General features: G+C 47.7%; 3 protein-coding genes across 47 annotated transcripts in view; 1 reads left to right on the top strand and 2 right to left on the bottom strand.

Annotated features, from left to right (window-relative positions):
- The window catches only part of TRPV5 (transient receptor potential cation channel subfamily V member 5), a 33,868-nt gene extending 33,080 nt beyond the window's left edge, over positions 1-788 (bottom strand). For both annotated transcript variants that reach the window (XR_007402600.1, XM_049094779.1), the window contains exon 1: positions 275-788. The gene's annotated coding sequence lies outside the window, so the exon portion shown is untranslated. The remainder of the gene's footprint in view (positions 1-274) is intronic.
- On the top strand, positions 733-2,252 carry LLCFC1 (LLLL and CFNLAS motif containing 1). Its single transcript, XM_025433818.2, has 3 exons — positions 733-886; positions 1,001-1,121; positions 1,694-2,252. Exons 1-3 carry the CDS (start codon positions 851-853, stop codon positions 1,870-1,872), a joined length of 336 nt encoding a protein of 111 aa, XP_025289603.1. The 5' UTR covers positions 733-850; the 3' UTR covers positions 1,873-2,252.
- A 222-nt stretch (positions 2,253-2,474) lies between these two features.
- The window catches only part of KEL (Kell metallo-endopeptidase (Kell blood group)), a 311,760-nt gene continuing 294,564 nt past the window's right edge, over positions 2,475-19,670 (bottom strand). For 30 of the 44 annotated variants that reach the window (XM_049094736.1, XM_049094764.1, XM_049094771.1 and 27 more), the window contains 15 exons: positions 18,875-18,999; positions 18,411-18,557; positions 15,501-15,563; positions 15,213-15,401; positions 14,824-15,041; positions 13,660-13,789; positions 6,773-6,883; positions 5,512-5,610; positions 5,193-5,270; positions 4,649-4,749; positions 4,356-4,466; positions 4,147-4,214; positions 3,779-3,948; positions 3,421-3,516; positions 2,475-2,753 (listed from right to left, as the gene is read on the bottom strand). In XM_049094736.1, the coding sequence (XP_048950693.1) occupies positions 2,592-2,753; positions 3,421-3,516; positions 3,779-3,948; positions 4,147-4,214; positions 4,356-4,466; positions 4,649-4,749; positions 5,193-5,270; positions 5,512-5,610; positions 6,773-6,883; positions 13,660-13,789; positions 14,824-15,041; positions 15,213-15,401; positions 15,501-15,563; positions 18,411-18,557; positions 18,875-18,999 (1,868 nt within the window). In that variant the 3' untranslated portion in view covers positions 2,475-2,591. Of the gene's footprint in view, positions 2,754-3,420; positions 3,517-3,778; positions 3,949-4,142; positions 4,215-4,355; positions 4,467-4,648; positions 4,750-5,192; positions 5,271-5,511; positions 5,611-6,772; positions 6,884-13,659; positions 13,790-14,823; positions 15,042-15,212; positions 15,402-15,500; positions 15,580-18,410; positions 18,558-18,874; positions 19,000-19,670 lie in introns of those variants that run through there. The other 14 variants (XM_049094766.1, XM_049094762.1, XM_049094765.1 and 11 more) reach the window with 14 other exon arrangements.

Raw genomic sequence — 19,670 nt, 5'->3', positions numbered from 1 at the left:
CTCTTCCAGAAAGGGTCCATGGTCCTGCCCCTGCATTTGGTAGTTCACTCAGGCATGGGATGCATGGGCTCCAGGAATGGTGTGAGCTGGTTGTGATAGCTCAGGTGTACCCACAATCTCCTCCCACCTTCCCCAGATCCCCTCCTGTGTCTCATGGTATACATTGATTTCTGGCTGTCCAGGCAGGTCTTCATCCCACCCCCACCCCACCTCATGTCATCCCATCCCAACCATCTCTGCTCCAGGAAGTAGATAATTAGCCACAGCCTATTACCGCCAACAGGTCTGTGCTCATCAGGTTCATGGGCATAGTGGGCCTTGGGACACTGAAGCAGGTTTCTCGAGATCTGTTATTTGGGCTCCTCATCCCTCTGCCACACTGGTTCTTCTCTAAAGAGAAGAATATCTGCTCTGGGTCTCATCCTATACAAGCCACTTTTTCTTTAGAGAAAGGCCGCATGGAAGAGAAGAAGATGTGATGTCTAGAATCAAAAAAGTTGGTCAAGGGTCCTGCTCTGACCTTTATTGTCTGGGTGATGTTAAGGACAAGAGTTGTGTCTTTTATGAAGCTCGGTTTCCTCATCTATATAATAGGTATGATGATCCTACAACTTTGAGTCCCTGTTACTGTGTGGATCTCATGACATAATCAATGTGAAAGGACTTTGGAAACTCTTCAGTCATTTGGTTGCCCTCCACAGGATGACCCACTATGATCATTCTAGAAGCTTTTGCTATCCACTGTTGGCTAATCACCACTTTCTTGCCTGGCAATGGAACTCTCTAATGACCTGAACGAGGAGCAGGCCCATGGTTATGATGTCACAAAGTACATGAAGTCAGAGGTCCCATGGAAGGCAAGGGAAGAAAACGGTGCTGGGAAGTGGTAAGGGTTGGGACAGGGACAGGGGAGGAAGGTGGGGGAGCCAGCTGGGCACTGGGGAGTTGGGGGGGCCAAAGACAGCAGATGGGCAGGCCCATGACTTCCCTGGGCTCCCAGCTCTGCAGGGCAGCATTCCTGGCAGCCATCCTGCTGCTGCTGCGGGTCAAGGTGGTGAAGCCTCAGAAAGGCAGCCTGGACTCCAACGAGAAGAGTCAGACTGAGGAGATACCCTCTACAGGTAGGTAGAGAAGAGAAGATAGCATCTGAAATGAGGGGTCAGATCTCTGGAGTCAGCCCCCCACTACTTATCAGGCCCATGTGAAACCTGAGATAGGTTTGGGTTGTTGGAGAGAAGCCCAGTCCCCTATTATCGTAGTGTGAATGAGTCAGGTGAAGGGTTTAGGGCAAGGTTCTTAGCCAGGGCCATATTCAGGGGCACACCACAGGCTAGCTGAAAGTGCACATGTCCTTTGTGTATGGGCACAGGTGCATTTGTCTGGGAAGAGACTCTGGTTTCCATCCTTCTCGAAGCTGGTCCCTCCATCCCCAAATGGTGTAGTGCTTTGGAGGAGGCAGTTTGAGGTGGAAATGGTGGGGAACAGGTGTGCTGTGATTGAATACACATAAGAAGAGACTCTAATGGAGTAATGGGACAGGGTAGGTGCAAGTGGACTAAAAGCCCCAGGCCGTAACTTCTTCCCAGATTCTCCAACTCTGTCCTCCTCCTGATACAGGTGCGGATTGGTGGCGGGGAGGGAGGAGCACGTTAGGATCAACCTTCTCAGAACCTTCCCCTGTCCCCTGTTCCAGACCAGGACGAAGATCACCTTGAAGAGCACTTTGTGGCCTCCTCAGTGGGTGAGATGTGGCAGGTTGTGGACATGGCCCAGCAAGAGGATGACAAGACGTCAGACACAGCAGCTCTTCGTGACCACCTATTTGACCTTGTCTTCTGCTTCAATCTGGCCAGCATCATGGTTTTTTTATGAGGGACATTGAGGCTGAGGTGGTGGCCTGGTTTCTAGATGAGGACCTGGATATCTACCTCCGCTTCATGATAGCTTACTGACCCTCTCTCCCCACTAGACTCCACGCCACTACTCCCAAGAGTGGTATATATATATATATGGCTTCCTGCCTCTGGCCAGTAGCTCTTCACCTCAGGATGCAGCAAAGGGAGAGACCCTTTCAACTGCCCATTGTCACAGCCTGACTGCCTCCCCACCCTCTGAGTGCCATCTCCCAGGGCTGGAGATACCAGACCCCACACCCTTCTCTCTCCCTGGCCTCTCTTGGCTCTGCTCGAGACAGCATGTTAGGGGAAGAGGGCAGCAACAATAAGAGTAACAGCAATAAAATCCTGAAAACACTTGGGGGCAGCTTTCTGAGACCTAACCAAAGCCCTTTTATCTCTTAACTGGTCCCTGTGACCGCCAGACCTGTGGCCCACTGACCTTTAGACCCACTAGTTCACCAGTCATCAGTCCTTTCCTCTTCCTGTGTCTCTAGAACTCTCCTGGCCTTTTCTTTTATGTTTTCTGACTTCAAGGCATTGAACATATCAGGAAAGAGTCATTAATGGACAGACCTATGCCATGTGCCAGCTTTTATTTTTGGAAGGGATGGGGAAAGGAGATTATCGCCTGATTCCATGGATGGAGCAAGGAGATGTTGTGACATCTGAAGTGAAGTCTCTATGGTAGCTAGGTTACCAGAGTTGGCAGCGGCTGGAGGGGTTCATGAGGGCACCGCGTGGACAGTGGAAATGTCTGGCAAAGGCAGGGGTGTTGCTGAGGGGCCCGTGGACTCGAAGGGTGGGAGGGCTGTGAGGATCATGAGGCTCCTGGGTGCCCGGCTCCCTACACATCGCCTGTGGAGGAAGAGAGGTACACACAGAGTAAGGAGAAGAGCAGAATCGTAGGGTAGATCAGGGTCAGTGCCTTGGCACAAGGCAGATCTGGTGTCAAGGTGGTGACTAGGGACAGCAGGCAGAGATGAGAGCAGGGGTAGGACAACACATTTGTAGGTCACTTATTCTGGCAGGAGGTGTGCAAGGAAGGGCTGGGGTTGTGCGATCGGACCATTTGTAAGTGACTGAGAGGTGGGGTTTGTTGAAAAACCTCTGTAAGGGGACCTTTGAGCATCCTGAGGAAGTGGGGGCAATGTCTGTTGAGGGAGCACATGGTACTTAGGGCACTATGTCAGGTGGGGACGACAACTGGGGCGAGGTCTCCGACAAGGAATGTGGTCTATAGACAGTCTGTTGAAGGCTCATTTGAGCTGGGTTCATCCCAGAGAGGGATTTGGCAGTGGAGTTTTATTTGAAGAGGGTGTCAAATTTGGTAGAAGAATGTATAGTAATGTGAAAAGATGGTCCCAAGTGGCATGTATGAAAAGATGACAATGGGGACTTCTGTGGCAGAGGGTTGGGACTCTTTGGGGGAAGGCGTTTCAGGGAGGAGCCATTCTTTAAGCATGATCAGTAGGGTACTTATCTGACGTGAAGCAGGCCATGGGGAGAGGTGGTGCCTGCCTACCTGGGCGTAGCTTCGGAAGAAGAGTTGCTGAGGGCTGAGGTCCAGGTTGGGCAGGACGGTTTCCCCGCGGTGCCACAACAGCCTCTTGCTGTATGCCTGGACATGGGGGCAGGATGGCGAGGAGCCCTCAGATTCCAGACACACCACCGTTTGGAAGTCTGATGCCCCCCACGCAATACCCAAAACCTGTTCGTGTCCCTTTTGCCCAAGTTCTGCACAGACACACTGGTCTAAGCCAGGGAAAGATGTACTTGTGAGATTTATGGATATCCTAGAAAAGAGGGATCTGTGGGGGAGAAAAGATCCCCATCTGTTTGCATGAGGAATGGTAGATCCTGGCCCCTGGGATGGGAGTCACCTGCAGTGCAATGGCCAGCCCCCCAACGTCGGCAGCATTCTCCAGGAACGTCTGAGATTCATTGAAGGAGGTTCCACTGGGTAACGGAATGGCCGCATAGTGGCGTTTCAGGCACAGCAGCGCCCCCTGTAGGGCACGGGTGTCACAGGCTGGGCAGCCCCGAGGGAGTACTGTTGAAAACAGAGTCAGGTAAAGAAACAGCCAGAGTCCTGGTGTAGGGATGAGGACAAGGGGCGACCACAGGCTGCACTGTCCCCAGAAGCATTGCAAAGGATTCAGAACCTTCCCACCCGGAGCCCTCCCTTTTGCCTCCTCTTGGCCTCTTTTGGGGCCTTCCCCTGGGTTCCCAATGGCCCATTGTTACCCACAGAGCTGGTGGAAGATGTGCAACAGCTCGTGGGCCATGATGCTGCCAGCAGCTCCAAAGTTCACGGCTCTAGGGAGACAAACGTTTGTCTTACTCCCAGAGTCCTTCAACGTTTTTGACCCCAATTCTCCAACCACAAGTCCCATCCATCATAACATCTGCTCATACACTTGGGAAATCCCCCGCCCCCCCTCAGGGAATGGCCCCTACCTGGGGTAGCCAGGGTGGAAGAATGGAGGTTGGAGGAGTCCAGCTGGGAAGACCACCACATGGTCAGATATTGAATAGTAAGCATTGACCCCCCAGGGGGACACCTGCCACCTATGGGAAGAGCACATATGAATACCAGCTCCATCATTTACGGTCCCGGCCACCAGAGATATGAAGTCCCTCTCAACTACTGTCACTGTTCCTGCTTCCCCAAGCCTCCAGCTTTCTCCCCGGCTAATCTTGAACGGATGGACATCTCTGAGATGCAGTCTGTGTCTCCCTTGCTCTTATACCTGTGGTAGAGGAAAGACGGCAAGAAGCTCTGGACAATTCTGGCTCGGAGGGATCGGACACAGCTCAGGAAGGACTGCAGGTAGTTGGGTCCAAGCTGTATCTGGGAGAAGGCAGGAGGTGACTCGGACACACAGAGACAAATACAGATGCACACTGACATACCCTGCTGGGCACATCTGAACACCGACAGATAAGCCCGACATACAGGCGCCCATAGTAAAGTGGAAAGCAGCACAATGACACCACCATATGTTGGGGTAGACAGGCTTCACACGAATCAGCGCACAGATAAACACACTCAGGCAAGTCACAAGAATGCATGTGTACACACGCACACACACTCATTGTGACCTGAAAGGTTCTGTTCTTCTGCTGGTAAGACCCACAGTGTGGATATTCATCCATAAAACCCAGCCGACACCAAGGCAAGGAAGGGGTCAGTTAGAATCACCCAAGGTAAACAGATTGTCTGCCACTCAGGCTGGTCAGGGGGCTGAGAAGGAGCTGAGGACTAATGAGGAGCTGGCAAGGGCAGGGACCCACATCCTTGTATTCCTGTCTGGCCAGTGATGGCTCCAGGACCCATTCTGGGGCCCCCATCTTCACCTGCAGTTGGGTTACCTGGGGAGAGACACAAAAGGTAGAAGAAACCTAGCTACCCCAAGTCTATCAGAGGAAATCTCTCATGTTCACTGCCCTGGTCCCACCTTTTATATCCTCACCAGGGTATGTGTGTGGCATATTGGTGCTTACACTTGCCATGTGTCCTTGGGCCTCTGCACTCTCCTCCCACCAGTGTGATCTCTGGATCCAATACCCAGTTCCACCCCTGCTTACTCCTGTCTCTCACTCCGGTACTTACCCTGTTCTGGGCCTCTTTCCGGGTCTTCTCATCCATCCAGGGAATCCTTCTGAGGCGACTGAGGAGGGCATCCTTGATTGCAGTGAATAGTTCCATGGCCTGTGAAGGGGCCAGGAGAGAGGAACAGGATCAGGGTCAGCCTTGGTCTGGGGTCCTGCCTACTGGGCCGCTAGGAAGGGCCTTGGCCCCAAGAAGTTACCAGAGAAGAGGAAAGATCTCTGAGAAAGAGAGTAGAAAGTAATGTTTACTAGGAGACCAGAAACCCAGAGCACAGAGATCTGCAGAGACCAAGCAAGAGGTGCCAAGCACAGAAAGGGAAGGTGGGAGCTGGTCACTCCTGAGAGTCAACAGGGGAGGCCGTTCCTTTCTGCAGGGAGATCTCAGCCTTCTGGGGGAGGGAGACACCATCCTTACCCTTGGCCAGCCAATCCACTCAAAAAGCAGAAAGAGGAAGAGGACCATCATTCCCTTCTCTGCCCTTAAGGGCTCTTGTCCTCACACTCTCTTTATCAAGGCCTGCATCTCCTCTCTCCATCTTCCTGGGCATTTCAGCTTTCCAACAAGCTGAAGTCTTCCCAGCTTCATAATGGGAAGTTATGTGTAGTTACTACTTCCCCAGCCATCTACCATCTTGTTTGTGTCCATTCTTGATAGAGGTAAATGGATGATGTTATCAGAAGCCTGAACTCAAATCCTGACTCTACTGTTTCATAGCTGTGTGACCTTGGGCAAGTTACTTAACCTCTCTACGCTTCAGTTCTCTCTTCTCTAAAATTAGGATAATACTAGGCATTAAGGTACTTCATGCAAAGTGTTCACAAGGGTATCAGCCACATGGTAGGCACTCAAAGACTACTCAGTACTCATTTACTTGCACTTTTTAAGATTATATCATTCCATTTTCATGTTGTTTCCCGCGCTGTTAAAAAAAAGTCATAGATAAACAGGGAGTAGCCTTAGAGGCCATGGAGTGCAATTTTCTCATTTTATGGTTGGAGAAACACAAGGGCAGGAAAGTTAGGTAACTTGTCCAAATTCCCTGCATATTATGCACAACTTGTGTCCCGCAATGAAGCAATGCAAACCCTGGGGATGCAGCATGGCCTCCTTTGGCTTCTCTCTCATAGCGCTCTCTCCCTCTCTGACTGCCTGACTCCCTGACCATCCAGACCATCGAGAAGGGCACAGTTAATAGAATTAGAGAGAATGACCGAGTGGGAAGGGGTGGAGGGACATGGGCTGGGGAAGAGCCCTCACATACAGCACTTCGGGTGCTTGGGCTGAAGGCCTCACGGACAAACAAGGCAGCCAGGGTAGGCTCGAAGAAGGCTCCTGTCTCCTCCACGCACTTCATCCATCGAGGGCGGGCTGGCTACGGAGACAAAGCTGGAATGAATGGCCCCCGTCAAGAGTTATTCCTCATCCAGCTCCCCAGGCCTGTCTTGTCTAGACCTTTACCCCCAGAGGAGGCTCTCTTTCCCAGTCTTTCTGGGTTTGTCTCATCTCTACCATCCTCTTCAATGATAAACATGGAGCTATTGCTACTTGGTAATAAAAGGGGCTTACGTCCTCCAGGATTATTTTGTGAGCTTGAATTAGGCAAATCATCCTTATTTATTGACTACTGAATTTGAAAGCAAGTCATCTCAGGGGCACCCCTCTGGGGAACAGAGAGGCTCCTGGATAGGAGGGGACTACACACCAAACCTTTCACCTCAGCAGGTCTGTTGGCCACCCAGTCCCCACCTACCACATGCACCATGCTGGTAGCCCAGTAACGGCTGCCACCCTCCCATGTTTCTTTGCTTAAATGGAAATTGGAGAAGGTAATTACTCTCTTCTTTCTGCTGCCCTTCCCCATTCTCCCAAAGATTATCATGGATCATAGTAGGACTTTGTCTTACAAAAAAGAAGATGATCAGACTGAAAATGGGTTTTAGACACCATATTGTTTGGTAGGAGAAGTGGACAAAAGAAACGACTAAACATGAATTCAGAGAGCTAAAAAACTTTTGGCCAAAACAGGGAAAATAGGATGAGATGAGGGACATATTGTCAACTTCAAAGGTGGACAGATGGTTAGACAAAAACTCAGTAGGGCCTTGGCAACTGGGGTGTTCTTAGCATGGGGACAGAAAAAAATAAGCAACATAAGAGAGAGATGCTGAGTTGGTGTTTGCGGTGGGCATGGATGGCTCTGAGGGGCTGATCATGAAGTCGGCCCAGGGATGACACAAGGCCAGCTGGGAAATGCATTCAAGGTGCCAATGGTGAGAGAGCTGGCCTAGGGGATGGCCAAGCTAGGATTTTGAGAAAATAGCTAATATGCTAATTTGGGGTAAGTGGGATGAATCCTCAAGACTTCATTCCTATAGATCCTACAGATCTCCTCACAGGGAAAGTAGTTAGGCTGCCACTGTGCTTTCTGGTGCCAAGATTGGAGAGAGAGATTAAGGGGCTTCCCACAAGAGAGGAAACAGACTAGGAAGGCCAGTATTGTTGTCATTGAAGAAGACACTCCTGGGTCTGCCTGTTCGGACATTCACCATTTTGGACATTGCTCCAAACCCAGTTGCCCACATCTGTGTGTTCTTGTCCCCTCTTGTGAGGATAAGGACTCAGCCACTTTCTATAATGTATTAGTTGCAGCTCTAAAACACAAAGGCGCCAGTAAAGACGAAAGGGAACCTGGTTCTGACAGCCATGACTGGGTCAAGGGCAGGCTCTGCTGGCCACTTACAATGTCTGTCTGTCCTCCACAGGCCTCCTGATGACGGGCCTGAATCTGAGGCATCCTCAGAATTGTTGGTTGGGGGGAGGTAGGGACCACCCCAGGGTAGCAGCAAACACATCAGCCTTGAGCTTGGTACTGTGATCTGCCTGCCTTTTCCACACCTCCTGATTCTTGAGTTGTTTCCTGATCTCTTTTGGTAATCTCTGCCTATTTTTCCAACAGCTTTTGCTTCCTCCATGACTGTCTCTATAGCCGGAGCCCCGGCAGGCTCTGACCTGGTTACTGGAGAGCATAGAGGCCACTTCGGACTACCCATTGCTAAACGCTTGTGAAACTCTGAGATTCTTTTGGTCATGGTTGGGCTGGGACACATCTTCCATGAGCAGGAAAATAAATTCCAGAACCTATAAATAAATGTAGGTCTTGAGGTGGGGGCTAACAGGTTATATATTCATCTACTGGGGGTTCTAAGTATCTGAACTATCTCTCGAGACATGGAATAATAGAGCATACCATATATATTACAAATAAAGAAAAAGAGGGGCATCTTGGTGGCTTAGTTAAGTGTCTGATTCTGGATTTCAATTCAGGTCATGATCTCAGGTTCATGAGATCGAACCCCACAATGGGATCTGCACTGGACATGGAGCCTGCTTAAGATTCTCTCTTCCTATCCCTCTGCTGCTGCCCGCCCTCCCCTCCCCCACCCTGTGTGCTCGCTCTCTCTCTAAAAAGAGAGTGGAGAGTGAAATATAGAGGAAAAAAATCATTGCCAAAATATAAAAGATGAAAGAAATACTTTAAACTCAAGACAATAAAACTCAGTAGGTTAATTTTAGGAAACAGAAGATAAGTTGTGGATATAACCTTAGAACCACAAATAGTAGAAATAATAGAAATCAGGAAAAAAAATTCTAGGAGTCTGGAGGGAAGCAAAAATTTTCTTGATTTGCCATAGAGGGAAGTAAATTTTAGAGATTACAGGCCAGCCAGGAATCTTTAACGTTAATTTCTACACAAAATTCTAAAATGAGTCATTAAACCCATCATTCTTGAATACTTGAGAAACAGCATGTAACTACTAAGGGATTCTTGAGGGTCACTGAGGGCAAATAATGTCAAAATAATAACAATTTTCCGGGCTAAAAGCTTCACCAAGCTAGAATAACCCAGACACCAAGAGTCACGAACTCAGATAGGGCCCACATGGTGGCATAAGTGAGAAGCAGCTGGCATCAGACCCAAGGGACATGGAGGGACAAGGGTCAGTGGGTAGAGAGAGCACACCCTGGCTGAGGAAAACTATCACTCAGCCCCTGTCACTTGTGACTCCTGAAGATCGCTAGCCCGGCGCTGCTTAAGCTTCACATTTATCACACAAGCACACAGAAATGTTGGAACTGTCACTATCGGCATGCCATCTCCTAACTTTTGACTGTTGGTGATGAGCTGAAAATTTGTCAAAAGCTTTAAGACTAAGAAAACAGGGGCTCCCTGGGTGGCTCAGCGGTTTAGCGCCTGCCTTTGGCCAAGGGCGCGATTCTGGAGACCCGGGATCGAGTCCCGCGTCGGGCTCCCTGCATGGAGCCTGCTTCTCCCTCTGCTTCTCCCTCTGCCTCTCTCTCTCTCTCTCTCTTTCTGTCTATCATAAATAAATAAATAAATAAATAAATAAATAAGTAAGTAAATAAATAAATAAATTTTTTTTTAATTTTATTTATTTATGATAGTCACAGAGAGAGAGAGAGAGAGAGAGAGAGAGAGAGAGAGGCAGAGACGCAGGCAGAGGGAGAAGCAGGCTCCATGCACCGGGAGCCCGACGTGGGATTTGATCCCGGGTCTCCAGGATCGCGCCCTGGGCCAAAGGCAGGCGCCAAACCGCTGCGCCACCCAGGGATCCCAATAAATAAATATTTTTTAAAAAGACTAAGAAAACACATCTATTGGGCAGATTCATCCTCAAGGAACCACCACGATACTACCTCTGAACAGAGAATTCAGCATTTACTACATGTGGATTATTAACCTACCCCCTATATTTCGGTTACACGAGCGGTCCACAGGAGAGTGACACCTGTCTTGCCTCCCTCGCTGTGTTGCTTGGGAGACCAGGTGAAAGAACGCATTGAAAGCACTTTGCAAATCTTAATATACTCCTTTACTGTGTTGCCATTGGTTTTGTGCAGGCATTTGGTAAAACCACAAATTAAGTCCGTGTGAATGAGATGCAGAAATCTGTGTTGGAAGATAATGTCACTTGTGTGGCCTTTTAGCTGGCTGAGTCATAACGAAACATCAGTGACCAATGATTCCAAGTCCACATGAGCTTCCCTGACCATCCTACCAAAAACTGCGACACCCTACCCACCGAGCACACCATCTTTCCCTTTCCTGGTTTCTTTCTCTGTAACACTAATCACCACCGAACATATTTTATTTACTTAGTTTATTGTCTTCCTTTATCAGAATCTAAGTGTCTGAGGGCAGGGGCCTTTTTGTCTTTTGTTCGTGTGGTATTCCAAGTGCTGAGAGAAGTGTCTGGTGCGTAGTAGGTGCTCAGTAAAATCTGTTGCATAACTAAACAGATGACTTTATAGCTAGGTCTTCAATGACCTGAACTGCTGTTCTTCCTTCTTTGGGATTTTAATAATAGTCCAGATGGAAGATACTCTAAATAAAACTGCAAATGACCAACAGTGGGAAGGGAAAGGTAATAGAGCAGAGGACTGGAACAAGGCTAAAATTATCTGAACAAAGCAGGATGTTGGGCTGAATAGAAAGGGTTCACTCAACAGGTACGAATATGACATGGTGCTTTTACATCCCCAAATTCAGTTTTTCAAGTTTAATAAGAGAAAGAGACCTGGTTTAACACCCATTTCATTGACTGTATATTCAAAACTATTCAACAAAATATGGCCAGATAATGAGACCTAGTTTTTCTGGATTAGGAGACTCTAAATTAAAATTCATTCCAAAGAATATGGTTAGAAATCTGCAATTAATGACCATTGGGCAATACCACAAATTTCGGTCACATCAAGGCTGGTGCCTCGGGGTATCTGAGTCTCCTCTCTTTCTCACAGCACACATCCATCAGAGTGCCTGTTACTTCCCTTCAAAATACACTCTTTTGAAACATAAAATGATCAGTGTTTCTGTAGGCCTCCATATCATACTGAGAAAGCCCAAGTCCCACTGTCTATGGCCTACTGGGCCTTGGGGGCCCCCTCCAATCCTCTCTGATTTCCTCCCTTCAGCCTCTCTGTGTCATCTTCCACATATGCCTCATCATCTCTTCTCAGCCAGAGCTACTGTGGGGGACCCCCATCTGGCCCCCAAAGTTTAGCCAGCCTGCTCTGTGCCTTGTCCCAATGAAATGATGTCCCTTTCTTTGCCAGAAAACCCCTTCAACTCTAGACAACTGCCCCCGAGATCCCACTGCCATTCAAACCCTCCCTCATACCTCCCTCTTGGGAATTCTGAGTGTTTGTTGTGTGAGCCAGAGTCCTTCTGGAACGCAGCTACACCCATTCATTGACTCCATGTGCAGCTGCTTTTGTGCTACAAGGACAGAGCTGGGCAGTTGCAACACAGACTGTATAGGCCACAAAACCAAAAGTATTTACTATCTTGACCTTTGTCAAGATAGTAAAGAATTGGAAAGAATTTTCCAACCCATTTTCTGTTTTCCTACCCACTTATTTCTCAAATCCTGAGTAGTATATAATTTAAAACAGCCTCATGAGTCAGCTCTGTTTTGGAGTCTGTTTCTTCACTTAATGAGCTGTGTGGTCTGGGAAAAGTTACTTGCCCTTTCTGAGGACCTTGGAGTGTTTCTGGAAGGTTAAATAAAAGCATCCAGTTTTTTTACTGCTAAGTATTCCAAGCAGTGCCTGACATACAATAACATTCACTATTCATTAGTTATTATTCTTTTTGTTTGTTGGTAGAACCTGACTCATCTTTCAAGCCCAAGGACAACTATAATCCTAATGGCTATATGAGGATGGACGTAATGGATATAAAGGATGTATATAAGTATATAAAGGATGGCAACTTTAGCAATTTGTAAGTCTTCTAGGTTCTTTAAAGTGTGATTTCAATATTGGCACACTTACATCCTTCGAGAAGTGCCATCAGACCATGGTTCTGGGATTGACAGGAAGCAGTTTGTTGCCAAGGATTTTGTAGCAATGCCAACTAAGAGGAGGTGGAGCTCTGTCTGCTTCATCTGTGTCAAGAGAAAGGCTGGGAAGAAGCTTCTTGGGGACTTCCCACCTGAGTGAAAGTCCCAAAAAGGAGTGTTTTTGTTGTCGTTTGTTTATTTGTTTGTTTCTTACCACAATGATTAAGCCTGGAGCCAGACTATCAGAGTTCAAATCCTAGTTCTTACCAACTTACTAGCTATAATACCTTGAGCAAGTTATATAGCCTTTGTGCCTCAATTTCCCCATGATAAAACAACAAGATGATGTGCCTACCTCATGAAATCCGTCCAAGGATTAAATCAACTCATATATAGCTAAAGAGGTTTAGAAAAATATCTTACTCTCAGTACTCTATAACTACTTCCCAGTCCCTGTCCATACATTTCCCCTCTCTAATTCCACAGAGATTTCAGGTTGCCAAAGCAGTGAGTTTCTCCAAGACACAGAAACGGTCCAGAAATTACTAAGAAAAAAAGAAAACCAGTGATTTTCAAGACTACCCTGAGGCCTTTACTGAGGTTGAAGCATATCCAATATTCTAGATACTTTCACTTGTATTTGGATGTGTCTGACCTAGGGTTTCAAAGGTCTTGGTAAAGGAGTTTCTCTACATCTTATGTGACATAGTAGACTTTGGTTAGTCTATAGTCTATACAGTCTAGTCTATACAGCTGCTACCTCAGATAAATCAAGATCTGGACCATGAAGCCCATGCTGTGGCCCAACAGATCACACTGGATGTCAGAGATGAACTCTTTGTGAAACACATTTGAACGTCAAACACTGGAATCATCTATACAGAGGAAAGACCACTGCTTGCTACTCATGTCTTGCATCCCAGTGAATCCTAAGCCTTAGGTCCACATCCTTAAATCACAGAGCTCTGTATAACTAGGCAAATAGTTTAAAGGTCATGACAAAGGAAAAGCAATTGCTGGTAATTTTAGTCTTATATTTATACCCTAATACTCAGCAAAAGGCCATAAAAATAGGCAGATGTGTGCCTAAATGTCTGGTACCTGGCATCTCAGTCCTCAATGTACGTACCATATGCCCAACCTGTCTGCTTCTATGGGAAACCCAGACATTGAAGGGCACTGCCTTCATGCCTTCTCCCTGAGAGAGATACACCAACATTTATCCCTCAAAATGGCAAATTCTCTGTTAGCCCCCAATCTGGGAAAATTCATCTCCTCTACTCACCATGGCTGGTCTTTCCGTCAGCTCCCCCAGTTTCTGGATCAGCGATCTGTGTGCTTCCTGGAATTTACTATCTAGGGCTGGAGAAAGGGTCCTTACCAGGCCCAAGATCATGTGGCTCTGCAAAAAGTCTCTGTGGAGGGAAAGAGATGGACACATATACCCAGGGCTCTGGGGATGCCGTAAGAACAGCCTCCCTTTGTGTAGTCACCTCGATACTCCGAGGGAAGGGCCCTTCTCTTCTGTATCTATAGAAAATAAGAGCTTGACCTTGGAATAGGTCAAAAAGAGCTTTTCTTGGTGTGAGCTGGAAAGTACTAGTAGAAGGAACTAGATACAGAGGTGACTTCTCAAGTTTCAGGGAGTTAAGGGTGTGGGCTAGAGGAAGACTGGACTTAAAGAATTTAACCAACAGATTCATCTATTTCTACGAGCAAGATATCTCAGTTCAACTTATGCCTATTCTGTAGCCTTACATAAACCTGCTCACATCCACAAGAATGGCTCTTGGCTTCTTTCACAAAGAATTTCTAGATGTTGCTGCCAGTGAGTTACTATGAAGAAGGGCCTTGAGACCAAGGCCCTGGGAAGAAGCTACTGTCTTTAGATAGTGGCAGCACAGGCACTGGGGATGACAGCCCAACACAGAGCCTCACTGACAAGGGCCTCAGAATCCTCCCACAGCTGAGGAATGGCCTCTCCCCTAGCTCTTCCCGCAGAGAACTCCCAGCTTTCACTTCGTCCTTCCACTGGCCTCATGTGCCTCCACCTCCTGCCCACACCTTCCAGCTGCTGACAAGACACAAAGGCCTTCACTGTCCCTAGTGACTGGCCTTCTAGCATCTCCTATAGCTTTGAGGCTCTTCATGGGCTGAGTTCTACTCCCAGCAAACACTGTATCTTGCTGGGCACCTATATTCCTCGTTTCATGTGTATCTTCCCTTCCCTGTGCCTCCCAAGCCTCTCATATTTCCTGTTCCCTCCATTCCCTTTTGAACCATGCACCCCAGCCCTTCTCTGCCCTTGTGTGTCTGAGGATCCCCTCCATCTTCCTGGGACGACCTTACCAACATGCATTTTTTCATAATCTCCTTTGTCCCTGAGGCCTCCAGGTCCTGAGACCCTTTCCATTGCCCTCATACTTCCCCAATCCCACCTGAGGCGAACCTGTGTTTTGACAGCTGCTCCTCCACCAGTTGAGACATGTTTTTCAAATACTCTAGGTCATGGACCATGAGGAGCTGGGAGGGGCTCAGGGACATTGGCGTGAATGTCGCTTGCAAGCAGGACAACCAGTCGATGGCAGGGGCCATTTCCTTAGAGGAGGGACACAAAGGCTGAGGGGGATAGGATTGAGGAAAGGAGGCAGAAGAAGGGGTTTCCCCCTTCCTCAGGGTTTGACAAGGAATGGGGAAGGGGATGGTTAGGGGAAGGGATAGAGCCAGGAATGTTAGGGATGGAAAGGAATTAGGGATGAGGAGAAAGGAAATCAGATCAAGAAAGTTTGGGAGAGAAGCCCTCATGCCCATCCTCCTCCAGTCCCTGGTTCAAAGCACCTGCAGTTGATCAATAGTGACCATGTGGAAGAGCTTTCCCTGTGCCCGTCGCTGCTCCAGAGGCTTCACAAAATGAAACAGCTGCGAGGTAATGGAGATGGACAGGAAGGCATGTTCTTGCACCTTGGTTGGGTCTCCTCCCAGCAAGGTTCCCAGCTGGTACAGATAAGCCAGGTATTCCCGAACAATCTGGGGGAGGGGCAACTTCAGTCACAGCCACCAGAGGCCCCTGCCTTTCTCTGAGCATCAGAGATCAGGACCTGACCTTTGTCCACAGAGCCATCTTACCTGAGCATAGATCTTCTGTTCCTGCTCTTGCTTGAGGGGAACATCAAACTCTGGCTGGTCTATCTGGACACAAGAGATACTGGAGAGAAGTGGGGAGCATGGAGGAAGGAGAGGACAGGTGTGGGGAGAAGGGGAATGTACCACAAAAGATGGCCTCAAAGAGAAGGAGCAGGAAGGACAAAGAAAGGAAGGGATTGGGGCCAGGGGGCAGGGGGAAAAAGAGTCTAGATATGGAAATATGAAGACATGGTAGGTATGTCAACCAGTTTGGGGTGCTCAGCAAGAGAGGAGTGTACTAATCCATGTCCTGAAGGGAGCCATCCCCTGTGCTAAGGCCAGGTCTAGAGTTAAGGGAATGAGAAACTATCTCAGGTGCAAGATAAATATTCTAATTGGTATTTTAAGAATAAAAATCAATGCTAAAATCCACACTGACTAAAATAACAAACTTTGTACATCCTGGATTTTTTTCTGAAAATCAAAAATATATTTTGTATCCATTTTTGAAGAAAAATTAAAGATTTTTTTTTAAAGTCTACAGTAAAATTTTGGCCCGTTTTCGGGACAAAGGTCTCTTTTCCAAAAAACCCACAATGAACAAAAATTTGATATTTTGTTTATCATGAATTTTTGCATTGGCTTTAATTTTTTAAAAATATTATTAGAATATTTATTTTGATTACTATTTTTGATATTCTCTTTGATTTTGCACACAGGTAAGTGAGCCACTTACCTCACCTGCCCCACCTTAGTCCTGACATGTCCTTATTCTGTCCTGAAGATCTTTGCTCCCACACTTTGCCTTTTTCTGCGCTGACTTCAATATTCCATTCCCACCTTGAGCTGTATACTTCCCCCTACCTTGAAAAATCTTTCGCTTGGCTCCTTAGAAATGTGGATTCTATGTCCACATTTTGAAGAACACCTGTGTGCCTGCTTCAACTTTGTTGCCTTCATCTTAAACTCTGTATAATCTATTTCCAAAACCATTTTGATACTCCCTTCTAGAAGCTTCCTAATGGTGTCTTCCCATTCCTTACTCTCTGAGCTCAGAAATCTCTGGAATCCATGACAACCCTCCCCTTCCTAAGATGCTTCTCCCTTGTCCACTGTGTCTCAACCATGCTAGTCTGATGCCCCCTCCCTGCCCCCAGGCCCCTGTGGAGGTACTCCCTTTGCAGTCCATTTTGTCCACCTATTTTCCCCCTCAGAGTCCATCCAGTATCCAGTTGATGGTGACCACCCTCCTCCAATTCACAGCACATCAAGACTGTGGGGTCATTTCCCAACTTCTCCATTTGCTGCATTCAATCAGCCAGCAAGTCCTCTAGAATCACCATGGACCATCACCACAAGGATAAAGTTGCCTAAATCTTCATGCCTGGCTTTCCTTTTCAATTTCTACCACAATCATCTTAGTTCAGAACCTCCAAAATGCTCATCTAGACTCTTCAACACCTCCAGACTGACCTCCAAAATTGCTGCCTCTGCTAAGGGCAGTGCATAGCCATCATATTTGAAGGGACCTAATAGTTCTTTTTTTTCTATTGAGTCCAGGTGATCACCTCCATCTGTCTTCTTAGGCCAGGAATAATCAGGCCCAACCTGACCTCTTCAGCCTTGCTCCTATCTATCTCCCACTGCACCTCACCCCTCCCCCAAATCCTCTGTTCAACAAACCAGACTTCTCACTGACCCCACAGAGGAGTCACACCGTTCCAACCTCTTGCCTTAGCTCAGGACTTTCCCAAAGCCCTCCCCATGCCCTTAGCTTCACCTTCAGCTGTATGATTCAACCATGTTTCAAGGCTCAGCTCAAATTCTCCCTTCTCTGAACCATTTCTTAACCATTTCAGATCTTTAACTACTCCCTAAAGGCCACACCAGTTAAGCTCCTGAGCATACTCTTTAGAACTGAATTTTAGAATGCCTCATACTGCTTAACAACAGCTTTTCTGGTATATTCATCCTCGTATAATTTTGTGGAAGTTTTGAGAGCAGGGGCCAAGTAGATGGCACTGCATTGCCTACTACAATACCGATCTCCTTCAAAATTTTATTTATTTACTTGTTCAGCAAACACCTGCTGTGGGCCTCAAGATGCCTGGCCCTGTACTAGGTCCTGAGCAAGAGGTGAATAAGGTGTGGTCCTGTTCTTTAGGTCTTTAACATGGTGTTTAATGATGAGAACTTGGAAAGTGGGAGGACAGAAGGATATACCTAACTCATAGCTATGATGTCAGTGATGCTTTCCTGGAAGAGATAATAATACAACCCTAAATTTGAAAAATATGTAAGCGTTTTCCAGGCTGAGCTTGGGAGGTTGGGGTGTCACAGGCAAAGGGAGTAATATATGCAAAGAATTGAGAGATATTCTTGAAGCTGTAAGTCAGGGAGTGTGGCTTGAGGTTTAAAGGGGACAAGGAATGGGACAGAAGATAAGGTTGGAAAAGTGTGTAAGGGTCAGATCACAAAAGGACTTGCAAGGCTTTGCTAAGGATTAAGAACTAGATCACGATGACCTGGTGAGGCATTGGAGGCATTTAAACAGAGACAATAGCATAATTAGCTCTTGGTTTAGAAAGGTCCCTCTAGCAAAAATGAAGAGTAGATAAGAGGAGAGCAATACTGGAGATAAGGGGGCTAATTAAGAGGGTATAGGGGTAATCCAGATAAGCAGTATGGAAGATAGGAACTACTTCTATCTTCTCTGGACTGGCTCTACTGCTCCTTTCCCTAATTTCGCCTAGTGCCCCTGAATACCGCATCAGTTTTCCCTCAAGATAGGAATCTTTCCTACATTGCACATTTGTCCTCTCTCACCAGCCCACAACCTTCCACTAGAAGATGCTAGGCTAGAATTCAAAGCAGACCCAGGTCTTACTGCATTTTTGCCAGTGCATCCCTCACCTGGATGATTGGCGTGTACGGAGGGGTGGGACGAGGTTGCAGATAGGCTCTGAAGAATGGAAAATAACCATACTGACTCATCAGAAGGCTCAGAGTTCGGTTAAAGTCTAAGGAAGTCCAATTACCGGAGATTCGCCAGCCTCCAAGCTGGGAAGCAGAGAGACAGGGCTCAGCACAGGAGGATGGCCTGGGAGACCTGTCCCCCCCTTCCTCAGACAGCTGCTACTTCCTGACCTCTACTCTGAGTGCTTGGAGCCCTCGAGGCTCCACCTCTGTCCTTTCTCTACCACACCCAGGGTTCTCATGCTTCCAAAGGGTGCTGCCATTTCCATCTCCCTCCTGGAACTTGGAGATCCCTAGGAAAGAGATACCCCCTCCCTTTCTAGAAAAAAAGGAGGGCAGCCCTGAGCATACATTGGCCCTTTGTGTTGGGTATCTAGAAACGTTAGTGGCCAGGGTCTCACCTCCTCAATGACGTGTTTCAGGGGGGCAGCCCCAGCAGCTTCGATGGCACCCGTGTCCATGCAGGATTTGTAGAACTGGAAGGCTTTCTCTTCCCCAGAGCCCAGGTGCCAAGAATCTGGGGTTTCTAGAAAGGAAGCATGAAAGAATTAGAGGAGAATAGAGCTGAGGAGGGAGGTGGGACAAGGAAGACTCCTGGGAAATGGAAAGAAGGGGAGGAACACAGGGATGCAGGGGTGGGGAAGACAGGAGGGCTGGATCAGCTTGATGGGAGAACAAGTGCAGGGAGAGGGAGTGTGGGAAAGATTGAGAAAAATAAAGGAGACATGAAAGAGAATCAGGGAGGAAAAGACACGGGAGAGAAGGGAGATGGGAACATCTAGGAGCACCTGTGGGTACAGGAGAAAGGGTGCAATGGAAGGTAGAGGGAAGGTGAGTGAAGAGATTAGAAACATTTGGGAAACCGGAGGACTTTGAGGGACTGGAGGGAGGAAAACTCATCCAGAAAGGCTTAGCAAGGAGAAGAAACAGGGTCCAGACCCTCGCTTGAGACCCCAGGAAATGCACACACGCGCGCGCGCGCACACACACACACACACACACACAGGGCAATAACCTAAAGGCATATGATTTGGAATCAGTCCCCCTGTAATACCTTCCACCTGTCCCTTAGCCCCCGAAACCCTTCACTCTCTCATGGGGAACAGCATTCATTCTCAGCATACATTTTCTTTCTATCCCTGGGCCTTGACTGGAAGCATTGTCCTCTACCAAGGGAATGCCTGCCTCTACTCTTTC

The sequence above is a fragment of the Canis lupus genome, chromosome 16, assembly GCF_003254725.2.
Source record: "Canis lupus dingo isolate Sandy chromosome 16, ASM325472v2, whole genome shotgun sequence".
In the NCBI taxonomy this organism is placed as follows: domain Eukaryota; kingdom Metazoa; phylum Chordata; class Mammalia; order Carnivora; family Canidae; genus Canis; species Canis lupus.
The sequence above is the reverse complement of the archived record's forward strand: the minus strand, read 5'-3'. Positions and strand labels throughout refer to the sequence as shown.

Bases quoted from the DNA above. Each gene is read 5' to 3' on its own strand.
- LLCFC1 (XM_025433818.2), top strand. From the start codon at position 851: ATGGAAGGCAAGGGAAGAAAACGGTGCTGGGAAGTG. The intron at 887-1,000 runs GTAAGGGTTGGG...CTGGGCTCCCAG, and splicing joins GAAAACGGTGCTGGGAAGTG to CTCTGCAGGGCAGCATTCCT. The intron at 1,122-1,693 runs GTAGGTAGAGAA...CCCCTGTTCCAG, and splicing joins TGAGGAGATACCCTCTACAG to ACCAGGACGAAGATCACCTT.